Source organism: Pongo pygmaeus, chromosome 19 (genome assembly GCF_028885625.2).
Source record: "Pongo pygmaeus isolate AG05252 chromosome 19, NHGRI_mPonPyg2-v2.0_pri, whole genome shotgun sequence".
In the NCBI taxonomy this organism is placed as follows: Eukaryota; Metazoa; Chordata; class Mammalia; order Primates; family Hominidae; genus Pongo; species Pongo pygmaeus.
The window spans coordinates 18,105,795-18,120,504 of record NC_072392.2 but is presented as its reverse complement, the minus strand read 5'-3'; the positions used below and the strand labels follow the sequence as shown (position 1 = coordinate 18,120,504).

At 58.0% G+C, this 14,710-nt stretch overlaps 1 protein-coding gene across 2 annotated transcripts in view; it reads left to right on the top strand.

The window, feature by feature from the left end:
- Window positions 1-312: 312 nt before the first annotated feature.
- MYO15A (myosin XVA) overlaps window positions 313-14,710 on the top strand; it is a 70,278-nt gene continuing 55,880 nt past the window's right edge. Inside the window, exons 1-2 of one of the 2 annotated variants that reach the window (XM_054459178.2) lie at window positions 313-381; window positions 10,117-13,923. In XM_054459178.2, the coding sequence (XP_054315153.1) occupies window positions 10,336-13,923 (3,588 nt within the window). In that variant the 5' untranslated portion in view covers window positions 313-381; window positions 10,117-10,335. Of the gene's footprint in view, window positions 382-10,116; window positions 13,924-14,710 lie in introns of those variants that run through there. The other variant, XM_054459179.2, reaches the window with a different exon arrangement.

Genomic DNA, 14,710 nt, shown 5'->3' with positions numbered 1-14,710 from the left:
CTGGATTTAAGACCTCTGAGCAGCGGGGAAGGCTTCCTGGAGGAGGTATGCATTTTGAGATGGATGCAGCAGGTTCTGTGAGGCTGCCAGGAGGGGTAGAGTTCCCGGGGGCCTCAGGCCCCGCTGGAGTGTGCAGCAGGCCCATGCTCAGCTCTCCAGGCTGTTCGTGGCTCCCCTGTCAGCTGCTCACTCCTTTCCAGAGACAAAACAGGAATAATAGACATCATTAAATATACATGGGGCCCCAGGCGGTCGGCGTGGTGGGCTGGGCCTCCCTTCCCCATAACACTGAGCTGCTCTGCTGGGCCAACCGTGCTCCTGGGCCAGCCAGAGGACCCCCATGAGGCGGCATGCAGGCGGGGAGCAGGCCACGGGACCCAGGTAAGGAGACCTTAGCCTAGAGTCCTTGGGGTCTGTCACTGGCCACCCTCGCATCCCAGGCTGCAGGGGCGATAAGGGAAGGGGCAGCAGCAGAGCTGGCGTCTCGCCCCTAACTCATCTTGAGGCCCTTCTCTGCCTCACTTTGTTCATCTGTGAGGGGTGTGATGCCCATGCAGTCCCCTCCTGGCGATGGTGGGATACCAAGACAGGCAGGGCCTCCGTGGCTTACCTCAGCCCCTCTCCTGACTGTCCTGATGCCTGGCCATGAGGCCCTAAGTGAGGGTTTCTGCCTGGCTGGTGGCCATTCCCACTTCCACTTTACAGGAAGGGGCTCTGGGCCCACGGTGAGGTAGGGAAGGCCTTGAGTTCACAGGGTATCAGGGTGAGTCCAGACCTTGGATTAGATCCAGGCCTGTTCTGTCCCCAAGGCTGGCTGGCAAAGGGTGGGAAATGAGGCCAGAGGCTGGGGGTCCTCAGGCAGTAAGGGCTCAGGTGAGAGGCTCCAGCTACTGGGCCGCATGTTCCTCACCGTGGGTGGGCTTGTTCCTGGGTTAGGTCTGTGTGCGCGTGGATCAGGGCAGGCACTACGATTCTGTTATGTCCTGGGCTTTCTGGATCTGTGGTCAGGATGGTTGTACAGTCTACATTTGCTTGTGAGAGAGCGAGCGAGGGATCCTGCAGCTGCGTATGCCCAGGTCAGTGTGAAGTGGCAGCTTTCGGTGCCCTTAGGGCTGCGAAAACTCCCTAAGACCCCCCAAAGGTCTCTGACCCTCCCACCCCCACACCTGGGTAAGCTCCAGGCTTGGGCCTCACCCTGTCAGCCACCTTGTTCTCATCACTCACCCTCCCTGATGATCACAGGCAGGGGTCTGCACCCTCACTCAGGCCCATGCCCAGGCAGCAGAGTTGCATTCATCTCCCGGCTGGCATCCCTGCAGCCTCCCGGGGGTAATATGGCCTGCAGCTTTAGAAGACTCAGGTACATAGGAGCCAAAGACATGAATATTCATCTGTCTGTCCCACACCTGTGCATTCACTCATTCTCCATCTTTCTTCCTCTGCAGCTTAGATTCCACAGTTTCTCATTTCGGAACCCTCCTTTGGCAAGAAAGCCGAGTCGAGACCCTCTCCTTCCCACTCTGTCCCTCTCCTAGACAGCTCACCTGACCTCCAGCTTCCATCTCGCCAGACATGGGTCCGAGCAGCCTTTTTGACTCTCCACTGCACTGTCCTGTAGCCATCCCAAGCCCACCGTGTCCCAGACCAAACATGGCGTTCCCATACCCCCTGGCCTCACCTCAGAGACACTCCCCGCACCTGCCAGCTGCACCAAGCCAACCCCAGGTCTACTTGGCTCCACCCTCATCCCAGCCCCATCTAGCCTCTCACCAGGGCCAGCCTGTTTCACCTCATCCTGAATGTGTCCACTGTACTCCATCACAGCATGCTCCCAGCTGTGTCATTGTCCCCTCTCCATTCTTTTCCACATAGCAGCCCGAGCTTCTTTTTATAATATTTTCTAAGAAGCCGTGTGAGGCAGTGGTTGAGAATGTGGACACTCTGAAGCCAGACTGCCCAGGCTCAACTCCACCTTCAAGCTGTGTCACTCACATAACCTCTCTGGGCCCATGTCCTCATCTGTAAAGTGGGAAGAGTAATCACACCGACTTCAGGAGGTTGTAGTGAGAGTTGAGCTCTGTGTGGCCTGGCCGTTCTGAGCACAGGTCTTGCAGTCAGGGACACAGTCCCCATGGCTTCCTCACTGTGGGCTGTCGGCTGAGGGATCTAACCTATCTAAGATCAAGCCCTTCATCTATCTGAGAATCTAGTGAGATATTCCAGAAAAGCATTTAGTACCAAGCCTGGCACATAGTAAACATCTGCAAATGCGGAACAGTGACCAAAGTCCCATCCCTTCCACGGCCATTGGGCTAGTCTCTGCCTGCCACCCTGGCCACCTCTCATTTCACATGCCCTCAATCACTCTGCTCCAGCCATAGGACTGTCCTTGAAGCCCCTCTTATCACCAGGCCTTTGCACATGCTGTTCCACCTGCCAGGAATACTGTTCCTTCTTCCATGTTATAAGCTCCCTCTTATCCTTCAGATCTTGGCTCAGGGTTGCCTTGTCAGGAGAATCTTCCTGGACCTCCAGTGCAGTGTTTGGGCATCTGGGGGTCATGCCCTGACCTTCACAGCTCTTCTTGTTGCTGTGACTCTTTGCTTAAAGTCTGCATCCAGGATGGGCACGGTGGCTCATACCTGTAATCCCAACACTTTGGGAGGCTGAGGCAGGAATATTGCCTGGGGGCAGGGAGTTCAAGACCATCCTGGGCAACATAGTGGGACCCTGTCTCTACAAAAAAACAAAAGAACATTAGCCAGGTGTGGTAGCACACACCTGTAGTCTCAGCTGCTTGGGCAGCTGAGGTGGGAGGATTGCTTGAGCCTGGGAGCTTGAGGCTGCAGTGAGCTGTGATTATGTTACTGCACTCCAGCCTGAGTGATGGAACCAGACCCTGTCTCAAAAGAAAAAAAAAAAAAAAACAAAGTCTGTGTTCCCTACAACACAGGGAGCTCCATGAGAGCAGAGATCATGCCTGGTTCCACTCAACTCTGCAAACCCCAAGTGCCCTGCACAGTGCTTGGCACATAACAGATGCACGACTAATGCACAAGTAATATTTAAGGAATGAATGAATGAGAGACTTGCTCCCTGACACCCGATCTGTGCCTGCACAGAGGATGGAGACCCTGAGAGGAAGGCAGGACCTGGAACCTACCAGAGAAGGGGTAGCCTGAGGTCAAGCCTGGGACCCAGAGACCAGGAGGGGTCAGGTGGGCAGGACTTGCTGCCAGCAGTCACCCAGACTTCCTCACTCAGAGCAGACAGGCAGCAGCCTGTAGCAACAATGTTGGCAGTCATAACAACAGCTGCTTGCCCAGGCCAGCCACTGTGCCCGGCTCTCCGCTATCTCATGTAATGCCCAGGTCAGCCCTGGTAGGGGAGGCATCTACGCTCACAGATGAGGAGACTCCAAAGCTGAGGCTGCATGACTTGCTATGGGTCAGATCGAGGAGAGGAATGAGATCTGACCCAGAGCTCTGAGCTACTGGGCTCCACGTCCCCTGGGCTAGAGCTGGGCTTGCCTCTCTGAAAGGCAGGTTCTTCATCTGGACAATGGGGCTTTGCAGTGGAAAGATGCCTGCCTGGGGGTTTGAGGCAGGACTTGGGCAAGCCCACTAGAGAATGGTGGCCTTTCAGCCTTTCTTCTGGACAGACAGACAGACAAGGCTCCCCTACTTGGGGCAGACAGAAGGTATGGCTCTGGGAGGTGCTCTTGGGCCTGAAGGGCCAGCCCTGCCCTGCTTCTCCCCAGCAAGTCTCTGACCTCTCTCTGCCTCACTTTCAACAAATGTAACAAATGTTACATGGCGCTGGGATGGGGGTGGGGTTGGACCTGTGACATCTCAGGTCCCTGACATTCTTCCTGAGAGCCCCTCTAAAGTGGTGTTTCCACTCAGTCTCCAATCCCTTTTTATTTCCATTTTCCCATTTACACTTTTTTGGGGGGTGGGGGCGGGGGACAGAGTCTCCCACCATCACCCAGGCTGGATTGCGGTGGTGCGATCTCGGCTCACTGCAACCTCCACATCCTGAGTTCAAGTGATTCTTCTGCCTCAGCCACCACACTGTGCACACCTGTAGCTGGGATTACAGGTGTGCACCACCATGTTGGGCTGATTTTTGTATTTTTAGTAGAGACAGGGTTTTGCCATATTGTCTGGGCTGGTCTTGAACTCCTAGCTTCGAGTGATCCACCTGCCTCAGCCTCCCGAAGTGCTGAGACTACAGATGTGAGCCAGCGTGCCTGGCCCACATTTACACTTTTTTACAGAAATGCATTCATATGGATCAAAAATCAAACTAATATAGAAAGATTTACAGTGAGATAACTATTCTCATTAATTTCTTGTGTATCTTTTGCTGTATTTCTTTTTTTTTTTTTTTTTTTTTGAAATGGAGTCTCACTCTGTCGCCTGGACCGGAGTGCAGTGGCATGATCTCAGCTCACTGCAACCTCCGCCTCACGGGTTCAAGAAATTCTCCTGCCTCAGCCTCCCAAGTAGCTAGGACTACAGGTGCACACTGCTATGCCCAGCTAATTTTTTTGCATTTTAGTAGAGATGGGGTTTCACCGTGTTGCCCAGGCTGGTCTCGAACTCCTGAGCTCAGGCAGTCAGCCCGCCTCGGCCTCCCAAAGTGCTAGGATTACAGGTGTGAGCCACCAAACCTGGCGCTGTATTTCTTTTGTTTGTTTTGACACAGAGTCTTGCTCTGTGTCAGAGGATGGAGTGCAGTGGCATGATCACGGCTCACTGCAGCCTCAAAATCCTGGCTCAAGCGATCCTCCCACTTCAGCCTCCTGAGTAGCTGGGCCTACAGGTGCTTGCCACCTGTAATTTTTCAGTTTGTTATCTAGGGACAGGGTCTCGTTATATTGCCTAGACTAGTTTCTAACTTCTGGGCTCCTCCCATCTCAGCCTCTCAAAGTGCCCAGGCATGAGCCACTGCTCCTGGCTGCAGTATTTCTAACACAGAAATAAAAAAGCAAATAAAAGCTGAGCATGGTGGTTCACACCTATAATCCCAGCACTTTGGGAGGATGAGGTGGGCAGATCACTTGAGGCCAGGAGTTCAAGACCAGCCCAGCCAACATGGCAAAACCCTGTCTCTACTAAAAATACAAAAATTAGTCAGGCATGGTGGTGCATGCCTGTAATTCCAGCTACTCAGGAAGCTGAGGCCTAGGAGGTGGAGGTTGCAGTGAGCTGAGATTGCACCACTGCTCTCCAGCCCAGTTGACAGAGTGAGACTGTCTCAAAAAAAAAAAAAAAAAAAAAAAGCAAACATAAGAATACAAACTTATATTCTTACCACCTCCCCTGACACACACACACACACACACACACACACACACACTTCCTACAGAAATGCCTCAGTAAACACTGTAGTCAACAGGCTGTTCTGCAGCCTGCTTCCTGCACTAGCAGGTCCTTGAGATCGCTCCCTATCAGGACACAGAGATCGTCCACATTCCTTGTTATAGCTGTGCTGTGTTCCATCCTGGAATGCATTGTGGTGTACTGCAGCAACGAGCAGCTCTGTTTGTGTGTCCTTACCCATAAGGACGTGTAAGAGAGATCCCCAGGGGTGGATTACTTGTGTCCTTCCTTCCCTCCCTCCCTCTTGTCCTTTTTCTTTTTTAAAACAATCAATATATAATCCGCACTCCATACAATTCACCCATCAAAATGTGCAATGCTGTGGTTTTAGTATGCTCACAAGTGGGCCCACCCTGGGACCACCACATTCCTGTCTTTTTTTTTTTTTTTTTTTTGAGACGGAGTTTTTGCTCTTGTCGCCCAGGCTGGAGTGCAATGGCTTCATCTTGGCTCACTGCAACCTCCGCCTCCCAGGTTCAAGTGATTCTCCTGCCTCAGCCTCCTAAGTAGCTAGGATTACAGGCATGCGCCACCACACCCAGCTAATTTTTGTATTTTTAGTAGAAATGAGGTTTCACCATGTTGGTCAGGCTGGTCTCAAACTCTTGACCTCATATGATCCACCCGCCTTGGCCTCCCAAAGTGCTGGGATTACAGGCATGAGCCACTCCACCTGGCCCTGGTTCTGTCTTTCTTGAAACCTCTTCCATCAGGTGTAACTTCCTTTGCCCCTGCCACTGTACTGGGACCATTCTTGTCACAGTCACCCCTGGAGCTCTAAGAAGCTGCATCCATTAGCTCTCCATTCTCGACTGACATGCCCATCTGTCATAGCAGTCCCATCTGTCATAGCAGTCCCGCCCTCCTGCGCAGCCCCCAGGACCCCACTCCCTCCTGGGCCTCCACCTCCTCCTCTGGCTGGCTTTGTGGTGCTCACTCACTGCTTCCTTGGTTCCTAAGCACTGCAGCCCTGCGGCTCATTCCGTGGCCTTTCTTCCCTCTATACTCATTCCCTGGTGTCATCCTCCAGAGCTGTGGCTTCAACGCCATCTAGATGCCAATGACTCCCTAACTGATGTCACCAGCCCTGATGGCTGTGATGGCCCCCCAGCAATGCCTAGTGCCCAAAGCTGGATCCTGGACCCTACCTCCTCAATTTGCTCTGCCTGCAGCCTTCCTCATCCTGGCCAATGACCTGACGGCCTCTCCATTCTCCCTGATGTTCAGTAAGGAAACTTGGGAGCCATTCCTGCACCCTGCCCCATCCCCATCATCAAATCCTGTCAGTCCTACCTGCCACATGTCCCCAGCATCCTACCACTTCTCCACACTTTAACCTCTGGCAGCCTAGTGCAGGAGGACCTCCATGGAAGCTGCCATGCTGGCCTCCCTGCCTTCACCCTCACTCCTGCAGCCACTTCTCCCATAGCAGTAGAGGCTGCTATTAAGACTGAGGTCGAGGCTAGGCTTGGTGGCTCACGGATGTAATCCCAACACTTTGGGAGGTCGAGGCAGGCAGATTACCTGAGGTCAGGAGTTTGAAACCAGCCTGGCCAACATGGTGAAACCCTGTCTCTACTAAAAATACAAAATTAGCTGGGCGTGGTGGTGTGCGCCTGTAATCCCAGTTTCTTGGGAAGCTGAGGCAGGAGAATTGCTTAAACCTGGGAGGCAGAGGTTGCCGTGAGCCAAGATCGCACCATTGCACTCCAGCCTGAGCAACACAGCGAGACTCTGTCTCAAAAAAAAAAAAAAAAAAAAAAAAGACTGGGGTCGAATTCCATCCCTTCTCTGCCAAAACCCTCCTCCCACGGCTACTGCCTCACTGGCAGTCAAAGCCAAGCCCTCATTGTGGCCCACAGGCCCTGCATGTGTGCCCCTGAACTCTGACCTCACCACCCAGTGCACCCCCACTGCCCTCCAGCCACCTGGCCTGGCTGCTCCTCCACCTGCTTGGGACTGTGCACTGCCCACAGGCTCTCTCCATGGCCCCATAGCCACTAGGCCTTCCGTGACTTCCTGTTTAAGGTCACACCCCCACTTCTTGCTGTCCCTTCCACAGCACTTATGCCCCATTATCTGTTACTGATTTTCCATGTTTATTGGCTTTCTCTCCACCCACATATGGTAACTGCATGAGGGCAGGGTTTTTCTCTGTTTTGTTCACAGCTGTGTCCCAGCACTTAGACGGTGCCTAGCATGCAGCACACTTCCCACAGAGGCTTTTGAATGAATGGGTGAGTGAGTAAATGCTGGCTACAGGACCCTTAGGAAAAGGGGCCAGGCTGACTGAGGAATCCAGGTTGGGATAGTGGTGGGCAAGCACTGGAGAGGCCTTGGTGCCTGTTGGAGGCCCAGCTGGGCTCTGGTTTGCCCAGTGGCTTGGTCAGGGCCCTCCCCCTCCAGGCAGGAGCAGGTTCTGGGGTGAGCACAACTATGCTCCTGGCTCTGCCCAGTGTCCTAAGCTGCTCTAAACCCAGTGATGACCCAGGAGCTCAGTGGGCAGAAGGACCTAGTAAGGGAGATAGCTCTGGACCCAGCCAGGCCTGGGTTCTACCTTTCCAAGCCAGGTGGCCTCAAGCAAGTCCCTTCACCTTTTGAGTCTGAGTTTCCTCATCTGGAGAATGGATATACTAATAGCTCATATCTCACAGACCTGCTGTGAGAGTACCATGAGACTACTGTGCAACATACCTGACTGGGGCCTCACTCTGGAAACTGGCTCTAAGAGGAGCTGGGGCAGGTGTTGATATCTCCAGGCTCAGAAAGAATGTCTCAGCTGGACGCCGTGGCTCACATCTGTAATCTCAGCACTTTGGGAGGCCAAGGTTGGTGGATCAGGAGTTTGAGACCATCCCGGCCAACATGGTAAAAACCGTCTCTACTAAAAATACAAAATTGGCCAGACGTGGTGGCACATGCCTGTAATCCAAGATATTTGGGAGACTGAGGCACAAGAATTACTTGAACCCGGGAGGCAGAGGTTGCAGTGAGCCAAGATTGCACCACTGCCCTCCAACCTGGGCAACAGAGCGAGACTCCTCTGTCTCAAAAAAAAAAAAAAAGAAAGAACATTGCCCCTGTCCTTCATTTTTCCTCAAGCGGGCAAGAGCCACTGCCCAAAAACAGAAGGGAGAGTGGGCAGCCCCTCAAACTCCTGCTCTGCAGGAGGCCCACTTCCTGCACGTATCCCCTAACTCACTCCAAAAGCCCTCCATCCAATTTCTCTGGTTTCCATCAAGCCCCACTCCCCATCCCTGTGAGACTACCTGCACCAGGCACCAACAGCCCCTGGTGCAACTCCTCTGAGTGACTGGGCACTGACTGGCTCCAGGTGAATCTTGGGGAGGAGGAGCAGGAAGAAGAGGAAAGTGAAGAGCCAGAGAAAGTGAGCAGGGGGAAGAGGCAGACAGAGAGGGGGAGACCTCACCTGCTGCATGGTCCCCTCTCTGCTCCTGCCACTTGCCTGGGAAGGCCTCACCCTGTGCCTGTTTCACAGCTGAACACGTTGAGGCTCTGAAGCCACTGATCTGAGGGTGTGGAGCTGGCAAGTGGCAGAACCAGGGCCAGAACCTTGCTGCTCTGGGGTCTCCTATGCTAAACCTTAAACAACCAAAGAATTAGCTCTGGGACCAAAAGACTGAACCGGAGTTCAGTGAGTAGGGAGCTTGATGTTAACTGAAGTCCATCTTGAGGAGGAAGAGGAGGAGGAGAGCTGGTTCTGAGGCTTCAGGTCTCAGAGCTGCCACTCCCCACCCCCGCTGGCCTGCCCAGTTTTTCCCACCCCCTACCTCTTTTAGTGCACATTCTCAAAAGTGAGTGAGACTGGCCACCAACCAGACTTTGGACATGCAGCCTTAGGTCAGGCCATATGAAGCAATCAGCTATGCCCAGAGAAGGCAGGAACCACATGGCCACAGCCTACTGAGGCAGGGCAGAAAGTAAGAGGAGAGGACAGGGCTAGGCAGGGACCCCAGAAAGGAGCCAGTAGGAGGCATCTCCAGTTACCCAGCAGCTCCATCAGATCTTGCTTCCTTTTGCTGAAGGAGACGGGGCGTAGCTTATCACTCCCATTCTTCAGAGGAAACTGAGGCCCAGAGAGGACAAGGACTTTCCTGGACTCACACAGCCAGTCAGTGACAGAGCCTAGGGTCAGAGCCAGGCCTGACCCACCCTCCATTTCTGCCTCTCTACTCCTGCCTGCCCCCACAACACACACACACACACACACAAGTGGAGTTCCACTGAAACACCCCTCCTTGCCCTGCCTTCTGAGCCGGCAGCCTGGCTCCCCACCCCATGTATTATTCAGCTCCTGAGAGCCAGCCAGCTCCCATTACACTGACCGCAGCCCAGCACCTGCTCTGCCCGTTCCCCTCCTCCCTTGCCTAGGACCTAGAGAGTTCAAAGTTCTCCTCCAAGATGACTTGGTGGGCTTTGACCATCCCACCCTGGGCCCCACTTCTGGCCCAGTGCAGGTGTGCTAGTGATTTAGGGCAGGTGGCATCCCATCTCTGTGGCTCAATGTCTTCCTCTGTGAAGCCAAAGTGACCCAAGGGCTCCCTTCATGGGGTTGAGCCAGCTGTGGCCCAGGGAGGGCCTAACCAGGATGAGCACTGATGTTGCCATGACGACTCCGAGGCCAGAATGTCTCCCCCAGCACAGGCCTCATAGGCAGGCTTCCCCATCCCGGTAAACAACACCCACGCACTTTCCACTACTGCTCTAGGGTGAAACCCAAGGCGCTCTAGAGGAGATGAATTATGGATCCGCCCTCCCGGAATCCTGGCTCGGCCCTCCCCACGCCACCCGGGGCCAGTCCGGTCTGCTCCTAGCCCAAGGAGGCTGCGTGTCCAGCCGCGGGCAGGAGACCGAGCAGGTCCCTGTGTCTCCAAGTCCCTGAGCCCGTGACACCGGCCCCAGGCCCGGTAGAGAGCAGGCAGCCACCATGGCGAAGGAGGAAGATGAGGAGAAGAAAGCCAAGAAAGGGAAGAAGGGGAAGAAGGCACCGGAGCCGGAGAAGCCCAAACGGAGCCTGAAGGGGACGTCGCGGCTGTTCATGGGCTTCCGCGATCGTACACCCAAGATCTCCAAGAAGGGCCAGTTCCGCAGCGCTTCAGCCTTCTTCTGGGGCCTCCACACCGGCCCCCAGAAGACCAAGCGCAAGAAGAAGGCCCGCACCGTGCTCAAGTCCACGTCGAAGCTCATGACGCAGATGCGCATGGGCAAGAAGAAGCGGGCGATGAAGGGCAAGAAGCCGTCCTTCATGGTGATCCGCTTCCCAGGCCGCCGTGGCTACGGCCGCCTGCAGCCGCGCGCCCGGTCACTCAGCAAGGCGTCCACGGCCATCAACTGGCTCACAAAAAAGTTCCTCCTCAAGAAGGCCGAGGAGTCGGGCAGCGAACAGGCCACAGTAGACGCCTGGCTGCAGCGCTCGAGCTCCCGCATGGGTTCCCGCAAACTCCCCTTCCCGTCGGGTGCCGAGATCCTGCGGCCCGGGGGCCGGCTCCGAAGGTTCCCCCGCAGCCGCAGCATCTACGCGTCAGGCGAGCCCCTGGGCTTCCTGCCCTTCGAGGACGAGGCCCCCTTCCATCACTCGGGCTCCCGCAAGTCGCTGTACGGGCTTGAGGGCTTCCAGGACCTGGGCGAGTATTATGACTATCACCGCGACGGCGACGACTACTACGATCGGCAGTCACTCCACCGCTACGAGGAGCAGGAACCCTACCTGCCGGGCCTCGGCCCCTACAGCCCGGCCTGGCCACCCTACGGCGACCACTACTACGGGTACCCGCCCGAGGACCCCTACGACTACTACCACCCCGACTATTACGGTGGCCCCTTTGATCCGGGGTACACCTACGGCTACGGCTACGGCTATGACGATTACGAACCCCCATATGCGCCCCCATCGGGGTACTCGTCTCCTTACAGCTACCACGATGGGTACGAGGGCGAGGCGCACCCATATGGCTACTACCTGGATCCCTATGCGCCGTACGACGCGCCATACCCACCCTATGACCTCCCGTACCACAGTCCCTACGATGTACCCTACTTTGATCCCTACGGGGTCCCCTACACCGTCCCCTATGCCGAAGGCGTATATGGCGGTGGGGACGAGGCCATCTACCCCCCCGAGGTGCCCTATTTTTACCCGGAGGAGTCGGCCTCGGCCTTTGTGTACCCCTGGGTACCACCGCCCATCCCGTCGCCCCACAACCCGTATGCCCACGCCATGGATGACATCGCCGAGCTGGAGGAGCCGGAGGACGCGGGCGGGGAGCGTCAGGGGACCTCCTTTCGCCTGCCCAGCGCCGCCTTCTTCGAGCAGCAAGGCATGGATAAGCCCGCCAGGTCCAAGCTGTCCCTCATCCGCAAGTTCCGCCTCTTCCCGCGACCCCAGGTGAAGCTGTTTGGGAAGGAGAAGCTGGAGGTGCCCCTGCCACCCTCTCTGGACATTCCTCTACCCTTGGGGGATGCGGACGAAGAAGAGGACGAGGAGGAGCTGCCCCCGGTGTCCGCTGTGCCCTACGGCCACCCTTTCTGGGGCTTTCTCACGCCGCGCCAGCGCAACCTCCAGCGCGCGCTGTCGGCCTTCGGCGCCCACCGGGGCCTGGGCTTCGGCCCGGAGTTTGGCCGCCCCGCGCCTCGCCCTGCCACCTCGCTGGCGCGGTTCCTCAAGAAGACGCTGTCGGAGAAGAAGCCCATCGCGCGGCTCAGGGGCAGCCAGAAGGCCCGGGCGGGCGGCCCTGCGGTCAGGGAGGCGGCCTACAAACGCTTCGGCTACAAGCTGGCTGGCATGGACCCAGAGAAGCCCGGCACGCCCATCGTGCTGAGGAGGGCCCAGCCGCGCGCTCGCAGCAGCAACGACGCGCGCCGCCCGCCCGCGCCACAGCCCGCGCCCAGGACCCTCTCCCACTGGAGCGCGCTCCTGTCTCCGCCCGTGCCCCCGCGGCCCCCCAGCCCCGGGCCCCCGCCCGCGCCGCCGCTCTCCCCGGCGCTCTCGGGCCTGCCCCGGCCGGCCTCGCCCTATGGCTCCCTCCGCCGCCACCCGCCGCCCTGGGCCGCCCCAGCGCACGTGCCCCCGGCGCCGCAGGCCAGCTGGTGGGCCTTCGTGGAGCCCCCTGCCGTGAGCCCGGAGGTGCCCCCCGACCTACTAGCCTTCCCCGGGCCCCGACCCTCGTTCAGGGGCTCCCGCCGGAGAGGGGCGGCCTTTGGCTTCCCCGGGGCCTCCCCACGGGCGTCGCGGAGGCGAGCCTGGTCACCGCTGGCCTCGCCCCAGCCCTCGCTGAGGAGCCCGCCAGGCCTCGGCTACTGCTCACCCTTGGCGCCCCCGTCGCCTCAGCTGCCCTTGCACACGGGCCCCTTCCAGCCGCCCTTCCCGCCCCCAGCTCGCTCGCTGCAGGAGTCCCCAGCCCCACGCCGAGCCGCTGGGCGCCTGGGCCCACCTGGCTCGCCGCTGCCGGGCTCACCCAGGCCGCCCTCGCCGCCCCCGGGGCTGGGCCACAGCCCGCGGCGCCGCTCCCTGAACCTGCCCTCGCGCCTCCCGCACACGTGGCGGCGCCTCAGCGAGCCGCCCACTCGGGCTGTGAAGCCGCGAGTGCGCCCGCCCTTCCACCGACCGCCCAGGTCCGGGGCCTGGCGGGCGCCCCTGGAACACCGGGAGAGCCCGCGAGAACCCGAGGACTCAGAGACGCCCTGGACCGTGCCCCCACTGGCCCCCACCTGGGACGTGGACATGCCTCCCACCCAACGCCCACCCTCCCCCTGGCCAGGAGGTGCAGGCAGCCGCCGAGGCTTTTCCAGGCCACCCCCTGTGCGGGAAAACCCCTTTCTCCAGCTCCTGGGCCCTGTGCCATCCCCCACTCTCCAGCCTGAGGATCCAGCTGCTGATATGACCAGGGTCTTCCTGGGCAGACACCATGAGCCCGGGCCTGGACAGCTCACCAAATCAGCTGGCCCAACCCCTGAGAAGCCTGAAGAAGAGGCCACCCTGGGGGACCCCCAGCTGCCAGCAGAGACCAAGCCTCCAACCCCGACACCTCCCAAGGATGTCACTCTCCCCAAAGATGTCCTCCCAGAGCAAAAGACATTAAGGCCCAGCCTCTCATACCCACTGGCTGCGTGTGACCAGACCAGGGCCACATGGCCACCATGGCACCGCTGGGGGACACTGCCCCAAGCCGCAGCCCCCTTGGCACCCATCAGGGCCCCAGAGCCCCTGCCCAAGAGGGGTGAGCGGCGCCAGGCAGCCCCTGGGCGTTTTGCTGTGGTCATGCCTCGTGTGCAGAAGCTGAGCTCTTTCCAGCGAGTTGGGCCTGCAACCCTGAAGCCTCAAGTCCAGCCAACCCAGGACCCCAAGCGGAGAGCCTGTAGTCTTCGCTGGTCCTGCCTCTGGCTTCGAGCAGATGCCTGTGGACCCTGGCCACGAGTACACACCCATCCCCAGTCCTGCCACCTGGGCCCTGGAGCCGCCTGCCTGTCCCTTAGGGGCTCCTGGGAGGAGGTTGGCCCCCCAAGCTGGCGGAACAAGGTATGGAGGCACAGATTACAGGGAGGGTTTGAGGGTTCTGGCCTAGGAAACAAGACAAGAGAGACAGCCTGAGGAGCCCTGTGCAACCTTGGAGAGAGGCTGCTTGCTGGGGCCTCAGTCTCTGGGTCTGTAAGTTGGGGAGAACAGCCTGGACCTCCCAGAACCTCTGGAGGGTTGAACAAGGGGATGCCCAACACAGGCAGGCACAGGACAGAGACGTGGGAAACTGCTTCCAGGTCACTCTGGGGAAGGATCTTTGTTCATATTCAGCTTGGGCCCTGGGCAGCCCTGCCCTGATCCAATCTGGATGACAGGTCTGGCCCCTAACTTCCCCTCAGAGATTTTGGCCAAGCCAGATGTGAAACTGCCGGACATCCCTATCCATCCTGTTCCACCGCACATCCAGGTCTGTGCGGTTCCTCCTGCCTCCTACTGACCCTCCCCCAAATTAAAGCCTCATCTTTCCTCAGGGTTTTTGCTACCCTTTGAAGTCCCCTGGGCTGCAGGATTCTGGAATAGGTCAGGGTGAGGGGCTCAGGATCCAAACTTCCAGACTCCTCATTGCACAGAGGGAAAACTGAACCAGGAGTCCTTCTGGAACCCCATGTGGGGTGCAGGGTAGGCAGCCCTTCGGAGGGGTGCCCAGCCCATGCCTGGCTACCACACTCAAGGCGGAACTCGAGCCTGATGCTGGGTGGCCCTTGGCCGAGGTGCGTGGTCACCGGAGCCTCTCTCGGGATGCCGGGGTGGTGGGCGGGGCAAGCAGGGGCAGCGGGTGCGTCTCAGC